We start from the raw sequence: 23,702 nt of genomic DNA, 5'->3' as shown, positions 1-23,702 counted from the left end.
GGGATCGTACACAGGATCTCACCCTTTGTCGTCCGATCCCGGAGCCGCGCCGCCGTCCCCCTCGCAGAGCCGGAAGACAGAAGCCGGGTGAAAGAAGCAAGAAGACTTCAAAATCGGCGGCAGAAGACTCCAGTCTTCAAACTGAGGTAGCGCACAGCACTGCAGCTGTGCGCCATTGCTCCCACACTACACCCACTTACTCCGGTCACTGTAGGGTGCAGGGCGCAGGGGGGGGCGCCCTGGGCAGCAATTAGGACCTCTTGGCAAAAGTTAGACATATATACAGTTGGGCACTGTATATATGTATGAGCCCCCGCCATAATATTATACAGAAACGCGGGACAGAAGCCCGCCGCTGAGGGGGCGGGGCTTCTTCCTCAGCACTCACCAGCGCCATTTTTTTCTCCACAGCTCCGCTGAGAGGAAGCTCCCCAGGCTCTCCCCTGCAGATTCACGGTAGAAGAGGGTAAAAAGAGAGAGAGAGGGGGGGGCACATAAATTAGGCGCAAAAACATAATATACAGCAGCTACTGGGTTAACACTAAGTTACTGTGTGATTCCTGGGACATATAGCGCTGGGGTGTGTGCTGGCATACTCTCTCTCTGTCTCTCCAAAGGGCCTTGTGGGGGAACTGTCTTCAAAAAAAGAGCATCCCCTGTGTGTGTGGTGTGTTGGTACGCTTGTGTCGACATGTTTGACGAGGAAGGCTATGTGGAAGCAGAGCGGGAGCAAATGAATGTGGTGTCTCCGCCGACGGCGCCGACACCTGATTGGATGGATATGTGGAAGGTTTTAAATGATAATGTTAATTCCTTGCATAAAAGGTTGGATAAAGTTGAAACCTTAGGACAGTCGGGGTCTCAGCCCATGCCTGATCCTATGTCGCAGAGGCCGTCAGGGTCTCAGAAGCGCCCACTATCCCAAATTGTTGACACAGATACCGACATGGATTCTGACTCCAGTGTCGATTACGATGATGCAAAGTTACAGCCTAAATTGGCTAAAGCCATCCGTTATATGATTATAGCAATGAAGGATGTGTTGCACATCACAGAGGAAACCCCAGTCCCTGACAAGAGGGTTCATATGTATGGGGAAAAAAGGCAGGAGGTGACCTTTCCCCCTTCACATGAGCTAAATGAGTTATGTGAAAAGGCTTGGGAATCTCCAGATAAAAAACTGCAGATTTCCAAACGGATGCTTATGGCGTATCCTTTCCCGCCAACGGACAGGTTACGCTAGGAATCCTCCCCTAGGGTGGACAAAGCTCTAACACGCTTATCCAAGAGGGTAGCCCTGCCGTCACAGGATACGGCCACCCTAAAAGATGCTGCGGATAGAAAGCAAGAGGGTACCCTGAAGTCCATTTATACACATTCAGGTACCTTACTAAGGCCGGCAATTGCGTCGGCCTGGGTGTGTAGTGCTGTAGCAGTATAGACGGATACCTTATCTGAGGAACTTGATACCTTAGACAAGGATACTATATTAATGACCCAGGGGCATATAAAAGACGCTGTCCTATATATGAGAGATGCTCAAAGAGACATTAGCCTACTGGGCTCTAGAATAAATGCAATGTCGATTTCTGCCAGAAGGGTCCTGTGGACTCGGCAATGGACAGGCGATGCCGACTCAAAAAGGCATATAGAGGTTTTACCTTACAAGGGTGAGGAATTGTTTGGGGAGGGTCTCTCGGACCTGGTATCCACAGCTACTGCTGGAAAGTCAAATTTTTTGCCATATGTTCCCTCACAACCTAAGAAAGTACCGTATTACCAAATGCAGTCCTTTCGATCACAAAAAGGCAAGAAAGTCCGAGGTGCGTCCTTTCTTGCCAGGGGCAGAGGAAGGAAGCTGCTCAACACAGCTAGTTCCCAGGAACAGAAGTCCTCCCCGGCTTCCACTAAATCCACCGCATGACACTGGGGCTCCACAGGCGGAGCTAGGCCCGGTGGGGGCGCGTCTCTGAAATTTCAGCCACAAGTGGGTTCAACTCCTAGGTGGATCCCTGGGCAATAGAGATTGTGTCTCAGGGATACAAGCTGGAATTCGAAGAGATGCCCCCTCACCGATACCTCAAATCGGCCCTGCCAGCTTCCCCCTTAGAGAGGGTAATAGTGTTAGCTGCAATTCACAAATTGTATCTTCAGCAGGTGGTGGTCAAGGTTCCCCTCCTTCAACAAGGGAAGGGTTATTATTCGACCATGTTTGTGGTACCGAAACCTGACGGTTCGGTCAGACCCATATTGAATTTAAAATCCCTGAACATATACCTGAAAAGGTTCAAGTTCAAGATGGAATCGCTCAGAGCGGTCATCGCAAGCCTGGAAGGGGGGGATTTTATGGTGTCTCTGGACATAAAGGATTCATACCTTCATGTCCCCATTTATCCACCTCATCAGGCGTACCTCAGATTTGTGGTACAGGATTGTCATTACCAATTCCAGACGTTGCCGTTTGGTCTCTCCACGGCACCAAGAATATTTACCGAGGTAATGGCGGAAATGATGGTGCTCCTGCGAAAGCAAGGGGTCACAATTATCCCATACTTGGACGATCTCCTCATAAAGGCGAGGTCCAGAGAGCAGTTGCTGATCAGCGTAGCACGCTCTCGGGAAGTGTTACAACAGCACGGCTGGATTCTAAATATTCCAAAGTCGCAGTTGATTCCTACGACTCGTCTGCCCTTCCTGGGCATGATTCTGGACACAGACCAGAAGAGGGTTTATCTCCCGATGGAGAAGGCTCAGGAGCTCATGACACTGGTCAGAGACCTATTAAAACCAAAACAGGTGTCTGTGCATCACTGCACGCGAGTCCTGGGAAAGATGGTGGCATCATACGAGGCCATTCCCTTCGGCAGGTTCCATGCGAGGACCTTTCAATGGGATCTGTTGGACAAGTGGTCCGGATCACATCTTCAGATGCATCGGCTGATCACCCTATCCCCCAGGGCCAGGGCGAAAATATGTTACTTGGTGTGAGGCCAGGAATGCCCCCACGGAGGAATTCCAGCTGGGCCGTTTCCTTCACTTCCTACAGTCGGGAGTGACTTTGGGCCTAAAATTGGGTTCCATTAAGGTCCAGATTTCGGCCCTGTCTATTTTCTTTCAAAAAGAACTGGCTTCTCTGCCTGAAGTTCAGACGTTTGTAAAGGGAGTGCTGCATATTCTGCCCCCTTTTGTGCCTCCAGTGGCACCTTGGGATCTTAACGTGGTGTTGAGTTTCCTGAAGTCACACTGGTTTGAGCCACTTCAAACCATGGAGTTAAAATATCGCACGTGGAAGGTGGTCATGCTGTTAGCCTTGGCTTCGGCTAGGCGTGTGTCAGAATTAGCGGCTTTGTCACATAAAAGCCCCTATCTGGTTTTCCATATGGACAGGGCAGAATTGCGGACCCGTCCACAATTTCTGCCAAAAGTGGTGTCATCTTTTCATATGAACCAACCTATTGTGCCTGTGGCTACTCGTGACTTGGACGATTCTGAGTTACTAGATGTGGTCAGGGCTTTGAAGGTTTATGTAGCCAGAACGGCTAGAGTCAGGAAAACTGAGTCGCTGTTTATCCTGTATGCATCCAACAAGCTGGGTGCTCCTGCTTCAAAGCAAACTATTGCTCGCTAGATCTGTAACACGATTCAGCAGGCTCATTCTGCGGCTGGATTGCCGCTGCCAAAATCAGTAAAAGCCCACTCCATAAGGAAGGTGGGCTCTTCTTGGGCGGCTGCCCGAGGGGTCTCGGCATTACAGCTTTGCCGAGCTGCTACTTGGTCAGGTTCGAACACTTTTGCAAAGTTCTACAAGTTTGATACCCTGGCTGAGGAGGACCTTGTGTTTGCTCATTAGGTGCTGCAGAGTCATCCGCACTCTCCCGCCCGTTTGGGAGCTTTGGTATAATCTCCATGGTCCTTACGGAGTCCCCAGCATCCACTAGGACGTTAGAGAAAATAAGATTTTACTTACCGGTAAATCTATTTCTCGTAGTCCGTAGTGGATGCTGGGCACCCGTCCCAAGTGCGGACTTCTTCTGCAATACTTGTATATAGTTATTGCTTAAATAAGGGTTATGTTATAGTTGCATCAGGGTTGATCTGATGCTCTGTTGTTCATACTGTTAACTGGGTAAGTTTATCACAAGTTATACGGTGTGATTGGTGTGGCTGGTATGAGTCTTGCCCTGGATTCCAAAATCCTTTCCTTGTACTGTCAGCTCTTCCGGGCACAGTTTCTCTAACTGAGGTCTGGAGGAGGGACATAGAGGGAGGAGCCAGAGCACACCAGAATCCAAATTCTTTCTTAAAGTGCCCTGTCTCCTGCGGAGCCCGTCTATTCCCAATGGTCCTTACGGAGTCCCCAGCATCCACTACGGACTACGAGAAATAGATTTACCGGTACGTAAAATCTTATTTTTTTCATGTTTACTCACAGAGGATTCCTGCCCTCTTCCTCTACGTGAGGATCTATTACGTCAAGATCAGGGCGTGTTTCAAGACTTGCTGCGGCTGACATCGTGGCGGTTGAATGCCATATCCTAAACTGAAAGGGTGTTCCCAGTGTAGTAATTTCCTCAATTCTTAAGACTAAGAAGAAGTAACGGCTAAGCTTTACCACTGTAGTTGGTGTGACTATGGGTTTTGGTGTGTATCCAGGAAGGCCTATGGAAGACTTTCAGCTAGGTCGTTCTTATCCATACTTTGCAAACCGGTGTGGATGCGAGCTTAAAGTTGGGCTCCATTTCTGTGCAGTGTAGCCTAATAATTTCTTTACAAAAATTTCTCTCTTGGAAAGGGGTTGTGCTCTTGGCTTTGACATCCGCAAGGCAGGTGTTGGAAGTGGTGGTTTTGTCTCACAAGAGCCTTGTTTGATCTTTCATGTGGTTAGAGAGGACTTGAGAACTCGGTTAGTAGTCCTGCCAAGAGTGGTTTCTGGGTTTCGTAGAAATCGGTCTATTTTGATGCCAGTGTTTACTTAGGCATTAGCTGATTCAATTTCTCTCGATGTAGCCAGGGATTTGAATATTTTGGTCGCCAGTTGGGCTCAGTTTGGAGAACCAGTGGTTCTGTTTGGTATGTTCCCAGCAGGGTTTGGGTGACTGTGTTATGCAGTCTGTTGCACACTGGATCTGTAATGCTATTTGACATGTTCCTTCTTCGGCTGGATTGCCGTCACCGGGGTCGGTGGAGGCCCATTCTACTGGGAAGATGGGCTCTTCCTGGGCGAATGCCCGAGGAGTCTTGGCGGTTCAACTTTGCCAAGGGGATACTTGGTCGGGTTCAAACGCTTTTGCTATGATCTACTAGTTTGATACCCTGGTTGAGGGGGACCTTTTGTTGGCTCAATCGGTGCTGCAGAGTCGTTCGCACTCTCCCGCCCGTTCTGGAGCTTTGGTATTGACCCCATGGTCCTTTTGGAGTCCCCAGCATCCTCTAGGACGTATGAGAAAATAGGATTTTGGTACCTACTGGTAAATCCTTTTTGTCTTAGTCCGTAGAGGATGCTGGGCGCCCGTCCCAGTGCATACTGTGTCTGCAGTTATTGTTTTGGTTACACTCTAGTGGTGTTTCTTCTCTGTCAGACTGTTGCTGACGATGTTCAGGACATGGCATGCGGTGTCTTATTATTGGTTGTGTTGGCACACAGGTTGTGTTACATATTCTCTCAGCATGTGGCTGTGTCTTTTTCATGCCGTAGGCTGGTTTTCTATTGAATGCCACGTTCTGCGGTATGTTCGTGGTGTGAGCTGGTATGACACTCACCGTGTTTATAAATTTTTTCCTCGAAATGTCCGTCTCTCCTGGGCACAGTTTCTAACTGAGGTCTGGAGGAGGGGCATAGAGGGAGGAGCCAGTTCACACCCAGTTTAAGTCTTTATAGTGTGCCCAAGCTCCTGCGGATCCGTCTATACCCCATGGTCCTTTTGGAGTCCCCAGCATCCTCTACGGACTAAGAGAAAAGGATTTACCGGTAGGTACCAAAATCCTATTTAAAGTGCACAAATCAGGAGAAATACAGGTTTTATAAAATATAGCAGTGGTTCTCAAACTGTGTGCAGTGGCACCCTGGGGTGCCTCAGGACACTTGCAGGGGTGCCCTGGTTTGGTGGTCCAGGACCAATTAAAATGATGTATAGTCAATGTAATTGACAGCCACCAGCACTAGTTTTGCCTATCATAAAATATGTGGGCAAATGGAAGCAAATATTGTCCCTCACCACACAATTAAACCTAAGGATTACATATAAACACAATTTACTTAATTTAATATTTATTTCTAAATTTCTCAATAAGAAACTTTTGGCCTAGGGGTGCCGTGAAAAAAAATCTGATACTCTAGGGCGCCGTGATTCAAAAAAGTTGGAGAACCACTGAAATAGAGTATCATTGGTATGACTGATATTGTGGTGTAAGAGCTCTTTCACTAACACATCTGAATTAAACTCTTAGGTACGATTCATGGGGCGCCAGAAAAGAGAGAGGTCCGTCAGTGAAAACCTTGCTCGACAAAATGGGCAACTCGTCAGGAATGACTCCATGTAAGCGCAACTTGGCATCTGCAGTGTCTGTTTGCTGGGTGGTGAAGTATTGCACAATTGCCTTACGTACAGTGAATGCACTTATTTCTCTAGTCCAGTTTCTTCTTCTAGTGAATTGATTCAGGAATGTGTAGAAAGCTTTTCAGAACGTAATCACAAGTAACGATATTTATAAGGAGGATGCTTGTGTTCTGCAGGAAAAGCATTCTCCTTGCATATTACATTTCTGCTGAAGTAAGTGTTGTGTGTCTACTGGCGCGAGCTTGAGGGGTGTGGTGCAAAATGTCCACATGGAATTCAAGTCAGCATGTCACCTGTTGACATTTACAGTGTAGGCATTGACAGCCGGCATGTCAACCATGAAGTTTTCCATTGATGAGGTGAGTATCCCTATCCCTAATCACGGCGTATCCCTAACACTAAAATCAATTTAAAAAAATCAGATGTTACAATCCATGTCATGTTGGCATTCTGTCATTACATAGAAACATAGTTTGACGGCAGAGAAGAACCACTTGGTCCATATAGTCTGCCCCCTTTTTAACCTTATTATTACCTCAAACTCTATTAGATCCTTATGGGTCTATTTACTAACCCGTGGACGGAGATGAAGTACAGTACCAACCAGCCAGCTTCTAGCGGTCTTTTTTTCAAGCACAGCCTGTAACATGGCAGTTAGAAACTTATTGGCTGGTACTTCATCACTCTCCACTTTATCTCTCTAAGGCTTAATAAATAGTTCTTGGAAATGCTCTCTCTATGGGGTATATGCAATTCACGGCGAATCGCGGCAATTTTTCGCCGTTTTTTAATTCGACTAAATTCGCCAGGTGAATTCCGGAAGGTGGCTTCCGGAATTCACCATATTCAATGAAAAACGGATTCGCCAGAGTCGCGGGCGAAAATCGGCCGATTTGGCGGATTTTGCCGCGATTTTAAAAAACGGGAAAAAACGGGAAAAACCCGAAAAAAAAAATGGCGTGGGGTCCCCCCTCCAAAGCATAACCAGCCTCGGGCTCATCGAGCTGGTCCTGGTTCTAAAAATCCGGGGGAAAATTGGCCAGGGATCACCCATATTTTTAAAACCAGCACCGGGCTCTGCGCCTGGTGCTGGTGCCAAAAATACGGGGGACAAAAAGAGTAGGGGTCCCCCGTATTTTTAACACCAGCATCGGGCTCCACTAGCTGGACAGATAATGCCACAGCCGGGGGTCACTTTTATGCCGTGCCCTGCGGCCGTGGCATTAAATATCCAACTAGTCACCCCTGGCCGGGGTACCCTGGGGGAGTGGGGACCCCTTCAATCAAGGGGTCCCCCCCCCCAGCCACCCAAGGGCCAGGGGTGAAGCCCGAGGCTGTCCCCCCCCATCCAATGGGCTTGCGGATGGGGGGGCTGATAGCCTTTTGTGATAATAAAAAGATATTGTTTTTTCCAGTAGTACTACAAGTCCCAGCAAGCCTCCCCCGCAAGCTGGTACTTGGAGAACCACAAGTACCAGCATGCGGGAGAAAAACGGGCCCGCTGGTACCTGTAGTACTACTGGGAAAAAAATACCCCCAAAAAAACAGGACACGCACACCGTGACAGTAAAACTTTATTACACACTACCGACACACACATACTTACCTATGTTGACACGCCGACTGCCACGGTCTCCGACGATCCGAGGGTACCTGTGAAAAAATGATACTCACCTTCCAGCGTCCAGAGATAAATCCACGTCCAGAGAGATAAATCCACGTACTTGTAAAAAAAAAAGAAAACGCAAATACCCGCTCCATACCGGACTAGAAAGGGGTCCAATGCTTTCACATCAGACCCCTTTCTCCCGAATGCCGGGACATCACGTGACTCCTGTCACTGAAGTCCCTTCAGCCAATCAGGAAGCGCTACTTCCGTGGCGCTCACCTGATTGGCTGTGCGCTGTCTGTACTGTGACAGCACATCGCAAAGCCGCTCCATTACTTTCAATGGTGGGAACTTTGCGGGTAGCGGTGGGGTCACCCGCCGGTCAGCCGCTGACCGGCGGGTGACCTTACCGCTAGCCGCTAAGTTCCCACCATTGAAAGTAATGGAGCGGCTTTGCGATGTGCTGTCACAGTACAGACAGCGCACAGCCAATCAGGTGAGCGCAACGAAGTTGCGCTTCCTGATTGGCTTAGAGACCTTTCTGTGACAGCTGTCACTGACAGGTCTCATTCGTGGAAAGGTGTCCCATGTGTCAGCATGGGACCCCTTTCAGTCCGGCATGGAGCGGGTGTTCGGTTTGTTTTTTTGCCAAGTACGTGGATTTATCTCTGGACCATGGCTGAGGTGAGTATATTGATCTTTTCTTTTCAGGTATCCGTGGATTCTACATGGAGAAGAGGACCGATGCCGGCGTGTGAACATAGGCAAGTATGTGTGTGTCGACGTATGAAATAAAGTTTTACTGTCGACGGTGTGTGTGTCCTGTTTTTATTTGGGTATTTTTTTCCCAGTAGTACTACAGGTACCAGCGGGCCCGTTTTTCTCCCGCATGCTGGTACTTGTGGTTCTCCAAGTACCAGCTTGCGGGGGAGGCTTGCTGGGACTTGTAGTACTACTGGAAAAAACAATATCTTTTTATTATCACAAAAGGCTATCAGCCCCCCCATCCGCAAGCCCATTGGATGGGGGGGGACAGCCTCGGGCTTCACCCCTGGCCCTTGGGTGGCTGGGGGGGGGACCCCTTGATTGAAGGGGTCCCCACTCCCCCAGGGTACCCCGGCCAGGGGTGACTAGTTGGATATTTAATGCCACGGCCGCAGGGCACGGCATAAAAGTGACCCCCGGCTGTGGCATTATCTGTCCAGCTAGTGGAGCCCGATGCTGGTGTTAAAAATACGGGGGACCCCTACTCTTTTTGTCCCCCGTATTTTTGGCACCAGCACCAGGCGCAGAGCCCGGTGCTGGTTTTAAAAATACGGGGGATCCCCTGTCAATTTTTTGCCCGCATTTTTAGAACCAGGACCAGCTCGAAGAGCCCGAGGCTGGTTATGCATTGGAGGGGGGACCCCACGCCATTTTTTTTTATGATTTCACCGTTCAGCATAAAAAAAAAAAAAAAAATAATAATAATAATATTTTAAAAAATATATAAATAATATTTGTGCCTCCCAAAAAAAAAAAAAAAAAGTACCTAATCCCTTCTAATATAAATAGATCTGCTATTCCCCCCCAAAAAAACACAAAAAAAACATGTTTAAAATTTTTTTATTTGTTTTCACCCTCCAAAGTGTGGCGGATTGAAAATGACGAATTTGCTGTCTAAAAGCACTGCTGTCGAATTTCCAAACTTGAATTGAATATGCTTTGGTCGAATTGCAGCACTTGTATCATTGCAGAAAAGTCGAATTTGCAAAAATTCGAATTTCAAAAAGTCGAATTTTGAAAGTCCGTTTTTTGGTCGGAAAGCACTGAATTGCATAGGCGATTTTTTTTTTTGGTCGAAAATGACCCGAAATTCGACAATTTCGGGAATTCGACCGCAATTGCATATACCCCAATGTCTATCCCAAGCATGTTTAAATTGTCTACATTGACATTCTAAACGTATATCAGAGGAGGAGCTAAGATGATAGTTTTGCCTTCTAAAGAATACACCTAACTTATAATATACTGTATTCTGTCATGGGGTTGGGTATGCCTTACCGGCGTAGGGGGTCCTGGCGGTCAGTATACCGACCGTGGGATCCCGGCAGCAAAATGCCGGGGGGGGGGGGGGCCCGTGTGCAACAAAACTCCTAGCCACAGGTTCTATTCCCTCTCTATGGGTGTCGTGGACACCCACGAGTTAGAATAGTCCCTGCTAGTCGACATGCCGACTGTCAGGATTTCGAGCGGGCAGGATGCAGGGGTTTATGTGTTTTGAGTGCTACAAACTTCCATACACCATGGGAACCACCCTAGTAAATTTGTAGGGTACCCCTGCCATGTGGGAGATACATCGTCTTAAAGCAAACTTGTCGTGATAAATTCTTAACCTAATTGGGACCCGAAAACTAATAGGGGCAGCACACAACCAAATATTTCCCCAAGGCCCTATAGTTGTATAGGTTGGGGTAAAATAAAGCTACATGGCGTTTTTCTGATAGCCAAATCTATAAATAACCTTTTGTAAAATCACATAGCCTTTGGCTGTTTTTTTTGCTTACAGTACATAACAGTAATGTCAGCGCCGGCAGCTGTGCTCGTCCAAATGGAGCAACACTTGGATTGCTCCATCGGGCACCGTCTAGTGGCCTCCGGTGCGCAAAACATTTGAAATCCTCCCCATAGAGGTGAGGGGCAGCGTTAGTCTTTTATTATATAGGATTCGCCACCTGTCGCTATATATGGAGGTTTGGCTACCACCATATATATGCTTGGCCATAAGCAGATGTGGGCACCTCCTAGTTGTTTGATGTAGTAACACACATGCCACCACTGGCACATAACATGGTAATAAAGAATACACCAGAAAAATTGGTCTTTTAAATACAGGAACAAAGGTGCCATTCAGTAAGGAATGAATGCGACTAACTCCTCTGGCATCTAGGCAATAGAAGCCAGCCTGCAATGTGTTTGGCATTGCATGAATGCTTTCACTTTTATCGTCATGTGGTGCTATGATTGACTTTTTTTTTTTTTTTTCATTTTTAATTGATTTTTCTTTGACGTCCTAGTGGATGCTGGGGACTCCGTCAGGACCATGGGGAATAGCGGCTCCGCAGGAGACAGGGCACAAAATTTAAAAGTTTGACCACTAGGTGGTGTGTACTGGCTCCTCCCCCTATGACCCTCCTCCAAGCCTCAGTTAGGTTTTTGTGCCCGTCCGAGCAGGGTGCAATCTAGGTGGCTCTCATAAAGAGCTGCTTAGAGTAAAAGTTTTGATAGTTTTATTATTTTCAGTGAGTCCTGCTGGCAACAGGCTCACTGCAACGAGGGACCTAGGGGAGAAGAAGTGAACTCACCTGCGTGCAGGATGGATTTGCTTCTTAGGCTACTGGACACTAGCTCCAGAGGGACGATCACAGGTACAGCCTGGATGGGTCACCGGAGCCGCGCCGCCGACCCCCTTGCAGATGCCGAAGTAAGCAGAGGTCCAGAAACCGGCGGCTGAAGGCTTTTCAGTCTTGATGAGGTAGCGCACAGCACTGCAGCTGTGCGCCATTACGCTCAGGCACACTTCACACCGGCGGTCACTGAGGGTGCAGGGCGCTGGGGGGGGCGCCCTGGGCAGCAATGTTAATACCTTTCTGGCTAAAAAGAATACATCACATATAGTCCATGAGGCTATATGGATGTATTTCACCCCTGCCAGGTCTCAGAAAAACCGGGAGAAGAGCCCGCCGGAATAGGGGGTGGGGCCTATCTCCTCAGCACACAGCGCCATTTTCCTACACAGCTCCGCTGCTAGGAAGGCTCCCAGGCTCTCCCCTGCACTGCACTACAGAAACAGGGTAAAAAACAGAGAGGGGGGGCATTTTTTGGCGATATTATATATATTTAAGCAGCTATAAGGAAACACTTATATAAGGTTGTTCCTATATAATTATAGCGCTTTGGTGTGTGCTGGCAAACTCTCCCTCTGTCTCCCCAAAGGGCTAGTGGGGTCCTGTCTTCTATCAGAGCATTCCCTGTGTGTCGGTACGTGTGTGTCGACATGTATGAGGACGATGTTGGTGTGGAGGCGGAGCATTTGCCGGTAATGGTGATGTCACCCCCTAGGGAGTCGACACCGGAATGGATGGCTTTGTTTATGGAATTACGTGATAATGTCAGCACGCTGCAAAAGTCGGTTGACGACATGAGACGACCGGCAAACCAGTTAGTACTTGTACAGGCGTCTCAAACACCGTCAGGGGCTGTAAAACGCCCTTTGCCTCAGTCGGTCGACACAGACCCAGACACGGACACCGAATCTAGTGTCGACGGTGAAGAAACGAACGTATTTTCCAGTAGGGCCACACGTTATATGATCACGGCAATGAAGGAGGCTTTGCATATCTCTGATACTGCAAGTACCACAAAAAGGGGTATTATGTGGGGTCTGATAAAACTACCTGTAGTTTTTCCTGAATCAGAGGAATTGAATGACGTGTGTGATGAAGCGTGGGTTACCCCTGATAAAAAACTGCTAATTTCAAAGAAGTTATTGGCGTTATACCCTTTCCCGCCAGAGGTTAGGGCGCGCTGGGAAACACCCCCTAGGGTGGACAAGGCGCTCACACGTTTATCCAAACAAGTGGCGTTACCGTCTCCTGATACGGCCGCCCTCAAGGATCCAGCTGATAGGAGGCTGGAAAATACTCTAAAAAGTATATACACACATACTGGTGTTATACTGCGACCAGCAATCGCCTCAGCCTGGATGTGCAGTGCTGGGGTGGCTTGGTCGGATTCCCTGACTGAAAATATTGATACCCTGGATAGGGACAGTATTTTATTGACTATAGAGCAATTAAAGGATGCATTCCTTTATATGCGAGATGCACAGAGGGATATCTGCACTCTGGCATCAAGAGTAAGTGCGATGTCCATATCTGCAAGAAGAAGTCTATGGACACGACAGTGGTCAGGCGATGCGGATTCCAAACGGCATATGGAAGTATTGCCGTATAAAGGGGAGGAATTATTTGGGGTCGGTCTATCGGATTTGGTAGCCACGGCAACAGCCGGGAAGTCCACCTTTTTACCTCAGGTCCCCTCCCAGCAGAAAAAGACGCAGTCTTTTCAGCCGCAGTCCTTTCGTTCCTATAAGAACAAGCGAGCAAAAGGACATTCATATTTGCCCCGAGGCAAAGGAAAGGGTAAGAGACTGCAGCAAGCAGCCCCTTCCCAGGAGCAGAAGTCCTCCCCGGCTTCTGCAAAGGCCTCAGCATGACGCTGGGACCTTACAAGCGGACTCAGGGGCGGTGGGGGGTCGCCTCAAGAATTTCAGCGCACAGTGGGCTCACTCGCAGGTGGACCCCTAAATCCTGCAGGTAGTATCTCAGGGTTACAGGTTGGAATTCGAGAGGTCTCCCCCTCGCCGGTTCCTAAAATCTGCTTTGCCAACGTCTCCCTCAGACAGGGCGACGGTATTGGAAGCCATTCACAAGCTGTATTCTCAGCAGGTGATAATCAAGGTACCCCTTCTACAACAGGGAAAGGGGTATTACTCCACGCTATTTGTGGTACCGAAGCCGGACGGCTCGGTAAGACCTATTCTAAATCTGAAATCTCTGAACCTGTACATACAAAAATTCAAGTTCAAGATGGAGTCACTCAGAGCAGTGATAGCGAATCTGGAAGAAGGGGATTTTATGGTGTCCTTGGACATCAAGGATGCTTACCTTCATGTCCCAATTTGCCCTTCACACCAAGGGTACCTCAGGTTCGTGGTACAAAACTGTCATCAGTTTCAGACGCTGCCGTTTGGATTGTCCACGGCACCCAGGGTCTTTACCAAGGTAATGGCCGAAATGATGATCCTTCTTCGAAGAGAAGGCGTATTAATTATCCCTTACTTGGACGATCTCCTGATAAGGGCAAGATCCAGAGAACAGCTGGAGGTCGGAGTAGCACTAACTCAAGTAGTGCTCCAACAGCACGGGTGGATTCTGAATTTTCCAAAATCCCAACTGATCCCGACGACACGTCTGCTGTTCCTAGGGATGATTCTGGACACTGTTCAGAAAAAGGTATTTCTTCCGGAGGAGAAAGCCAGGGAGTTATCCGAACTCGTCAGGAACCTCCTAAAACCAGGGACAGTGTCTGTGCATCAATGCACAAGAGTCCTGGGAAAAATGGTGGCTTCTTACGAAGCGATTCCATTCGGCAGATTCCATGCACAAATTTTTCAGTGGGATCTGCTAGACAAATGGTCCGGATCGCATCTGCAGATGCATCAGCGGATAAAATTGTCGACAAGGACAAGGGTCTCTCTGCTATGGTGGTTGCAGAGTGCTCATCTGTTAGAGGGCCGCAGATTCGGCATACAGAACTGGGTCCTAGTGACCACGGATGCCAGCCTGAGAGGCTGGGGAGCGGTCACACAAGGAAGAAACTTCCAGGGCGTGTGGTCAAGCCTGGAAACGTCTCTTCACATAAATATACTGGAACTAAGAGCAATCTACAATGCTCTAAGCCTGGCAAAACCTCTGCTTCAGGGTCAGCCGGTGTTGATCCAGTCGGACAACATCACGGCAGTCGCCCACGTAAACAGACAGGGCGGCACAAGAAGCAGGAGGGCAATGGCAGAAGCTGCAAGGATTCTTCGCTGGGCGGAAAATCATGTGATAGCACTGTCAGCAGTGTTCATCCCGGGAGTGGACAACTGGGAAGCAGACTTCCTCAGCAGACACGATCTTCACCCGGGAGAGTGGGGACTTCATCCAGAAGTCTTCCACATGATTGTAGTCCATTGGGAAAGACCAATGGTGGACATGATGGCGTCCCGCCTCAACAATGCTCACGGAAGATCCGTGGCCTCTACCTCTAAGAAGGGATCTGCTTCAGCAGGGACCGTGTCTATTCCAAGACTTACCGCGGCTGCGTTTGACGGCATGGCGGTTGAACGCCGGATCCTACGGGAAAAAGGCATTCCGGAAGAGGTCATCCCTACCCTGGTCAAAGCCAGGAAGGAGGTGACTGCACAACATTATCACCGCATTTGGAGAAAATATGTTGCATGGTGTGAGGCCAGGAAGGCCCCGACAGAGGAATTTCAACTGGGTCGATTCCTACATTTCCTGCAAACAGGATGATCTATGGGCCTCAAATTAGGGTCCATTAAGGTTCAAATTTCGGCCCTGTCGATTTTCTTCCAGAAAGAATTGGCTTCAGTTCCTGAAGTCCAGACTTTTGTAAAAGGAGTACTACATATACAGCCCCCGGTTGTGCCCCCAGTGGCACCGTGGGATCTCAATGTAGTTTTGGATTTTCTCAAATCCCATTGGTTTGAGACCCTCAAATCGGTAGATTTGAAATATCTTACATGGAAAGTAACCATGCTACTGGCCCTGGCTTCAGCCAGGAGAGTGTCGGAATTGGCGGCTTTATCTTATAAAAACCCATATCTGATTTTCCATTCGGACAGGGCAGAATTGAGGACGCGTCCTCATTTTCTGCCTAAGGTGGTATCAGCGTTTCACCTGAACCAGCCTATTGTGGTGCCTGCGGCTACTAGCGATTTGGAGGATTCCAAGTTGCTGGACGTTGTCAGAGCATTGAAAATATATATTTCAAGGACGGCTGGAGTCAGAAAATCTGACTCGCTGTTTATACTGTATGCACCCAACAAGCTGGGTGCTCCTGCTTCTAAGCAGACGATTGCTCGTTGGATTTGTAGCACAATTCAACTGGCTCATTCTGTGGCAGGCCTGCCACAGCCTAAATCTGTCAATGCCCACTCCACAAGGAAGGTGGGCTCATCTTGGGCGGCTGCCCGAGGGGTCTCGGCATTACAACTCTGCCGAGCAGCTACGTGGTCAGGGGAGAACACGTTTGTAAAATTCTACAAATTTGATACCCTGGCTAAGGAGGACCTGGAGTTCTCTCATTCGGTGCTGCAGAGTCATCCGCACTCTCCCGCCCGTTTGGGAGCTTTGGTATAATCCCCATGGTCCTGACGGAGTCCCCAGCATCCACTAGGACGTCAGAGAAAATAAGAATTTACTCACCGGTAATTCTATTTCTCGTAGTCCGTAGTGGATGCTGGGCGCCCATCCCAAGTGCGGATTGTCTGCAATACTTGTACATAGTTATTGTTACAAAAAAATCGGGTTGTTTATTGTTGTGAGCCATCTTTTCAGAGGCTCCTACGTTATCATACTGTTAACTGGGTTCAGATCACAAGTTGTACGGTGTGATTGGTGTGGCTGGTATGAGTCTTACCCGGGATTCAAAATCCTTCCTTATTGTGTACGCTCGTCCGGGCACAGTATCCTAATTGAGGCTTGGAGGAGGGTCATAGGGGGAGGAGCCAGTACACACCACCTAGTGGTCAAACTTTAAAATTTTGTGCCCTGTCTCCTGCGGAGCCGCTATTCCCCATGGTCCTGACGGAGTCCCCAGCATCCACTACGGACTACGAGAAATAGAATTACCGGTGAGTTTTCATTTATGTTGTTTTCATTTCATTTATTGTTTTCATTTATGCTATAGCCCATGCATTCCCAACCACGGTCCTCGAGGCACACCAACAGTGCAGGTTTTAGTGATATCCAGGCTGCAGCACAGATGGTTAAATCAAAATAGTTCAGCTACTAATTAAGTCACCTGTGCTGCAGCCTGGATATCACTAAAACCTGCACTGTTAGTGTGCCTTGAGGACCGTGGTTGGGAATGCCTGCTATAGCCCAATTATGTTACAGATGGAGCAGCGTATGTAATGCTAGTTAAAAATGTAACCCCTATATCTGTCGTAACAAACTCACTATTATTCTTCCAATTTGCTATGACATGTACCTAAGTTGGCTGTGCAGAGAAGGCTGTCCACTGATTCTCCTGTGTATAGGTATATATACCTGCTGTACAGTAGCGCTGTTATATTCCCCTAGTATTCTGCTGCTCTGCAATAGTTTATAGGTAGCACCAGGTTACACTATGTTGTATATATATTTCCTGTTCTGGTTCAGTGTTCTGCTTCTGGTAACCTATTCCTTGGGAAGTAACTGTATAATCGAGTTCATGCTGTAAAGCAATGCTGCCCAAGGATTATCTGTTCACTCTCTGCCCTTGTGTTGTATCCCATGCATGGCACTGCCAGCTGTAGTGCCTCCCAGTGAGAGCACGTTGCCCTGCTTCTCTCTTCTCTGGCGGTTTGTCTCCTCTTAACCTTCTCATATTTCATGTTTTCTCTCCCTTCTTGCTATCTCCTCATCCTTTTGTGTTTATCCCTCCATCTCTCTGTTTCCCAATAGCACTGTACACCCTTCCTTGCCACAGTCTAGTGCATCCTTTCTATACTTATCATATCCTTCTTTCTGTCCTCCTACATTTGTCCTTTCACCACCCATCAAACCGCCGCCTCTTCCGCCATGCTGTCCCTTGTCTCTGTCATGTGTGTCCACCTTTTTCTTTTTCACACGCACACAGCCTGACTTCTATGTTTCTCTCTGCTGCTCTCGTCCGATCAGCCTGACTCCACCTGCCCCCACTGGCCGCCCGTGCCCTGCTCCCTCGCACCCCGCAGATGGAGCAGATCTATTCTCTGCCCGTGGCATTCTGTCGCTCATCCAGACCTCCACCCGCAGGGCTTATCAGCAGGTCCTCGATGTGCTGGATGAAAACCGCAGGTGAATGTCTTCCCTACCTTGTCCTCCTACCTTCACTGCCAGACCTTTTGTAGTGCTTCCTAATGTGCCTACACCAGCGTGGGCATCTGTGATTCCCAAATGTGCAGCTGCTGACTGACTCCCTGTTTCCTATCCTACTTGTCTTCATGCCTCCCTTTTTCTGTACTTGTCTCCCTCCTGAACTCTCCAGGCCAGTCTTGCGTGGAGGGTCTTCGGCCTCTGCTCCTCATCATGATAATGCCAGGTAATTTGCACTTCATTACCATTGGTGTGCTGTTTCTAGACCATTGTGCTTCTCAATCAAAATCAATTTGCTTCCAAAATTTCTGCTGGCCATTAATTTAGTACTGCTTTAGTCTTACAATGTGTTAGTGTGATGGGTAAATGGATCCACGCAAAAGCTTCCAGGAAGAGGTGATCATCTTAAAATAATTTTACTTGATTTTAAGTGTTTCTGATCCACTGCATGTTTTTCTTTTGTTTCACGTGCTGCATGTTAAATGTCTTACAGTGAAGTTTAATAGTAATGTTCTGTTGTTTAATACTTTACTATACTGTTCTTTAGACCAGTGGTTCATAAATGCAGTACTCCAGGCACCCCACCAGTCCAGGTCCATGGATATCCTTAAAACCTGGATTGTTGGGGTGTCTTGAGGACTGTGTTTGGGAACCTCTGCTTAGGAGCATTGCATTAACCCTAAATATTTTTATTTCAATAAAAGTGTTACTTGACTCTCATAATTTGTAATAGAGTCTTAGCGATTACTGTGTCCAGGCAGCGTGGATTTGTTGCTGGAAGACTATGTCAAGACACATCTACTGGATTTTTGTGATTGATTAAAATGATAGCTGAGGGAAGATATTATTTTTTTTACAGTTTCTTATATAGCGCAGCAAATTCCGTTGTGCTTTACAACTGGACACAATGATAACCCAAAACTGACCAATAACAAACAGTCATAGAGGTAGGAAGGTCCTGCTCGCAAGCTTACAATCTATAGGGAAATAGGCATGTATACACAAGGATAGGTGCTATATATTGCATAGTTGTCCACCAGATTGCAAAGGTTCTTGGTGGGCTGTATGATATCACAACACAGCAATGATGAACCGGGATCAGGAGGAAGGGAATATGTGAGGATATGTGTGGACTGTACAGTGGAGATATAATTGGATAGGAAAGCTTATGAAGATAATGTGAATGGTTCTGGAATTTGATAAGCTTGTCTAAATAGGTGAGTTTTCAGGGAAGGTTTGGAGATGTAGCTCATTTTACGTTGTCCTGTAGGATAAGATATCCGTGTCCTACAAAAGAGAACTCGGAATCTGATAGTGACACAGATAAAGGTTTGTTTTCAGTAGTAAAATCTCAGATAAATAGATGGTCTTCAGTGCTGATTTGTGTAATGTATTCATCACTGGCATTACTTGTGGCCTACAGTTGGAATGTTACTTTGCAGAGAACAGGCTTCAACTGGGTAAAATTATCCAAGTAAAAAATGAAATCGAAAATCAAGATCCAGGATGAATGGTGATCCAATATCTAGCTTGGGCGAGAGAAGGAAAACTAGTGATATCATAGAAACCTCCAATGTATCCATTGAATTAAGAGCGTTTAGGAAGGCACTACTCTTATAGATAATAAGATTTGTCGAACAAAGGGACACAGTTAGAGGGAGGAAGACTGAAATGTAACACACAGTGGAACTTTGTTACAGAAGGGTGATGGCTTCATGGAACTTGTGGTGGGGATTCATATAGTAAAAGATTGAATAATGCAGAAAGTATTAAAGGAAATAATAAATGCACACACTAGGCAGCCTACATGGACCTGGTGACTTCTTTCAAATTGTTTCAGTATGTGTAAATGTTACTGGTAGGTCCAAATTATGGTGCAATTTGTAGTTCCTTGTTCTACTCTTATGCGGGACACTAACAGGCAATACATTAAAACTGATATGAGGGGATATGAGGCCACTGTCGGACACAATCATTGTTGTTCTTGGCGATTCCCTCCTACCCAACAGCCACTAATATTATATACTCTCTGGGATACCCGGCGTTGCTGGGTTGAAGAATGCATCATGTGGTCTGTTAAATTCCACAATTGAATGACATTGGGGGTAATTCAGAGTTGATCGCAGTAGCAAATTTGTTAGCAGCTGGACAAAACCATGTGCACTGCAGATATAACGTGCAGAGCGAGTTAGATTTGGGTGGGGTGTGTTCAAACGGAAATCTAAATTGCAGTGTAAAAATAAAGCAGCCAGTATTTACCCTGCACAGAAACAAAATAACCCACCCAAAACTGACTCTCTCTGCACATGTTATATATGCCTCCCCTGCAGTGCACATGGTTTTGCCCAACTGCTGCAATCAACTCTGAAGTACCCCCATTGTCCATATCTCTTTTGGAGTACAGTGTCCCTGCTTTGACACTTTTTGCCAACAAGATTGCTACGTCACTAGAGCATTGAATTGATCTTGATGTTAACCAGAAGGTATCCTGTCAACTTGGATGATCATTCTAAGATTATCTGATGGCATGTTTTCTAAGGCACTCTTTAAGCTCTTGATGTAGTTATTGGTAGCATGCACAATTTCCTGCAACTGAAAGACTGTGGAACTCAATGCCAGGAATATTTTCACATCACCTTTTTGCTTCCTGGTTTAGATAACAACAGGTAGGATCAGCAATGATCAGCCTTTGTTTTAATCTGAGAACTGCAGTTCTTGTAGCATTAGCAGGTTGTCGAATTTGTGTTGCTGCTGGAGACTCCATGGCTCTCGGCTGCAGTTTGTACAGAATTGGAGGGTTTGTCTTGCAGCTGGGGACTCCATGGCCCTGGATGTAGCCGTTTTTGCAGCCTTGATTGACTGACATGTTTGTCTTGCAGCTGACAACTCCATGTCTATTGAGGCTGCATGTCTAGCTTCATCGGCTGACTGATGTGTTTCTCTTGCAGCTGGGGACTTTGTGGTCCTGGATGCTGCATATCGAGCAGCATCAGCAGATTGGCAAGCTAGTCTTGCATTGAGTGAATCACGCTCTCAAGTGGCTGCTTGTCTCTCTTGTTGAGCTGCCAAGCGTGCTTGTTCTTTCTCTGAAGTTTCTCCACATCTTGTCACTCTCATTTCTAGCAGCTGAGGAGCTGTGACCCAGACTGGATAACTTTTTTGGTGGCATGGGTTTCTAAAACTTAGTCTGTGCTTAAACAGTGAATGGTTCTGAAAAGGACCACACTTTTGAAGGGTTGACGCGGACAAATGGTCGACATGGCTTTTAAAAAAAAAATTCATTAGATTTTTAACTTTTTCATACTTTACCATCCACGTGGACTTTGATTGGGAATAGTAACCTGTGCCGAGCGCAGCGGTAGTGGAGTGAGGCACCTTGCCCGCAGCATGTCGAGCGAAGTTAGCCTTGCAAAGGGACGTGGTACACTAATTGGGGTTCCTGGCGATGTTACAGAAAAAATGACACCAAAAACAGTTCAAAAATCCATGTCGACCTTTTCATATGTCGACCATTTGTCCATGTTGACCATGTCAGTGTCGATCTAATGACTGTCGACCTTAACATTGTCGACCATTCTAACCAGAACCCTTTTGAAGGCTGAGATGTGAAAAGAAGTGAGCTTAGTATGAATGTGGTATAGTAAAGGGGTAAAGCTCTGAGAAGGAACACAGAAGTCATTCACACCTGGATAACAATGCAGATTAGGGGTAAATGACCGTGCAGGCAGGCGTACTCTGACTGTTTGGAATGGGGTATATCAGGAGCAGACTGATTTACAGGACAGAAATCCGTTTAGCTTTCAAAATCACTGCAGATTATGGGGTATATGCAATTGCGGGCGAATCGCGGCAAATTATCGCCGTTTTTTTAATTCGACACAATTCGACAGGTGAATTCCGGCAGGTGGCTGCCGGAATTCACCATATTCAATGAAAAACGGATTCGACATTCCCGCGGGCGAAAAACAGCCGATTTGCCGGATTTTGCCGCGAATTAAAAAAACAGGGGAAAAACTGAAAAAAATGGCGCGGGGTCCCCCCTCCAAAGCATAACCAGCCTCGGGCTCTTCAAGCTGGTCCTGGTTCTAAAAATGCGGGGAAAAAATTGACAGGGGATCCCCCGTATTTTTAAAACCAGCACCGGGCTCTGCACCTGGTGCTGGTGCAAAAAATACGGGGGACAAAAAGAGTAGGGGTCCCCCGTATTTTTTACACCAGCATCGGGCTCCACTAGCTGGACAGATAATGCCACAGCCGGGGGTCACTTTTATACAGTGCCCTGCGGCCGTGGCATTAAATATCCAACTAGTCACCCCTGGCCGGGGTACCCTGGGGGAGTGGGGACCCCTTCAATCAAGGGGTCCCCCCCCCCAGCCACCCAAGGGCCAGGGGTGAAGCCCAAGGCTGTCCCCCCCCCATCCAAGGGCTGCGGATGGGAGGCTGATAGCCTTGAGAAAAATGTCAGAATATTGTTTTTTCCAGTAGTACTACAAGTCCCAGCAAGCCTCCCCCGCAAGCTGGTACTTGGAGAACCACAAGTACCAGCATGCGGGAGAAAAACGGGCCCGCTGGTACCTGTAGTACTACTGGAAAAAAAATACCCAAATAAAAACAGGACACACACACCGTGACAAGTACAACTTTATTACATACTGCCGACACACACATACTTACCTATGTTGACACGCCGACTGCCACAGTCTCCGACGATCCGAGGGTACCTGTGAAAAAATTTATACTCGCCTTTCAGCGTCCTGAGATAAATCCACGTCCAGAGTATAATCCAGGTACTTGGCAAAATAACAAACGCAAAAACCCGTGCCAGTGGACTGAAAGGGGTCCCATATTGACACATGAGACCCCTTTCCCCGAATGTGCCGGGACCCCACGTGACTCCTGTCACTGAGGTCCCTTCAGCCAATCAGGAAGCGCTACTACGTGGCGCTCACCTGATTGGCTGTGCGCTGTTTGTGCTGTGACAGCGCATCGCACAGCTCTCTCCATTATATTCAATGGTGGGAACTTTGCCGTCAGCGGGGGGGTTACCCGCGGTCAGCCGCTGAGCGGCGGGTGACCCCACCGCTAACCGCAAAGTTCCCACCATTGAATATAATGGAGAGGCTTTGCGATGCGCTGTCTGAGCTCAGACGCGCAGAGCCAATCAGCAGAGTGCAAGGACGTTGCACTCGCTGATTGGCTGAAGAGACCTTTCAGTGACAGCTGTCACGGAGAGGTCTCTGCATTCGGGGAAAGGGGTCTCATGTGTCAATATGGGACCCCTTTCAGTCCGCTGGCACGGGTTTTTGCGTTTTGTTATTTTGCCAAGTACCTGGATTATACTCTGGACGTGGATTTATCTCTGGACGCTGGAAGGTGAGTATAATTTTTTCACAGGTACCCTCGGATCGTCGGAGACTGTGGCAGTCGGCGTGTCAACATAGGTAAGTATGTGTGTCGGCAGTATGTAATAAAGTTGTACTTGTCACGGTGTGTGTGTCCTGTTTTTATTTGGGTATTTTTTTCCCAGTAGTACTACAGGTACCAGCGGGCCCGTTTTTCTCCCGCATGCTGGTACTTGTGGTTCTCCAAGTACCAGCTTGCGGGGGAGGCTTGCTGGGACTTGTAGTACTACTGGAAAAAAACAATATTCTGACATTTTTCTCAAGGCTATCAGCCACCCATCCGCAGCCCTTGGATGGGGGGGACAGCCTCGGGCTTCACCCCTGGCCCTTGGGTGGCTGGGGGGGGGACCCCTTGATTGAAGGGGTCCCCACTCCCCCAGGGTACCCCGGCCAGGGGTGACTAGTTGGATATTTAATGCCACGGCCGCAGGGCACTGTATAAAAGTGACCCCCGGCTGTGGCA

The 23,702-nt window shown here is 47.7% G+C and overlaps 1 protein-coding gene across 6 annotated transcripts in view; it reads left to right on the top strand.

Moving 5' to 3' along the window:
- Positions 1-23,702, top strand: part of MFF (mitochondrial fission factor) — a 72,199-nt gene that overhangs the window by 28,188 nt on the left and 20,309 nt on the right. For 3 of the 6 annotated variants that reach the window (XM_063915598.1, XM_063915599.1, XM_063915596.1), the window contains exons 4-6: positions 6,448-6,536; positions 17,661-17,819; positions 18,010-18,063. In XM_063915598.1, coding sequence (XP_063771668.1) covers positions 6,448-6,536; positions 17,661-17,819; positions 18,010-18,063 — 302 coding nt within the window. The remainder of the gene's footprint in view (positions 1-6,447; positions 6,537-17,660; positions 17,820-18,009; positions 18,064-23,702) is intronic. The other 3 variants (XM_063915597.1, XM_063915600.1, XM_063915601.1) reach the window with 3 other exon arrangements.

The sequence above is a fragment of the Pseudophryne corroboree genome, chromosome 4 (assembly GCF_028390025.1).
Source record: "Pseudophryne corroboree isolate aPseCor3 chromosome 4, aPseCor3.hap2, whole genome shotgun sequence".
In the NCBI taxonomy this organism is placed as follows: Eukaryota; Metazoa; Chordata; class Amphibia; order Anura; family Myobatrachidae; genus Pseudophryne; species Pseudophryne corroboree.
The sequence above is the reverse complement of the archived record's forward strand: the minus strand, read 5'-3'. Positions and strand labels throughout refer to the sequence as shown.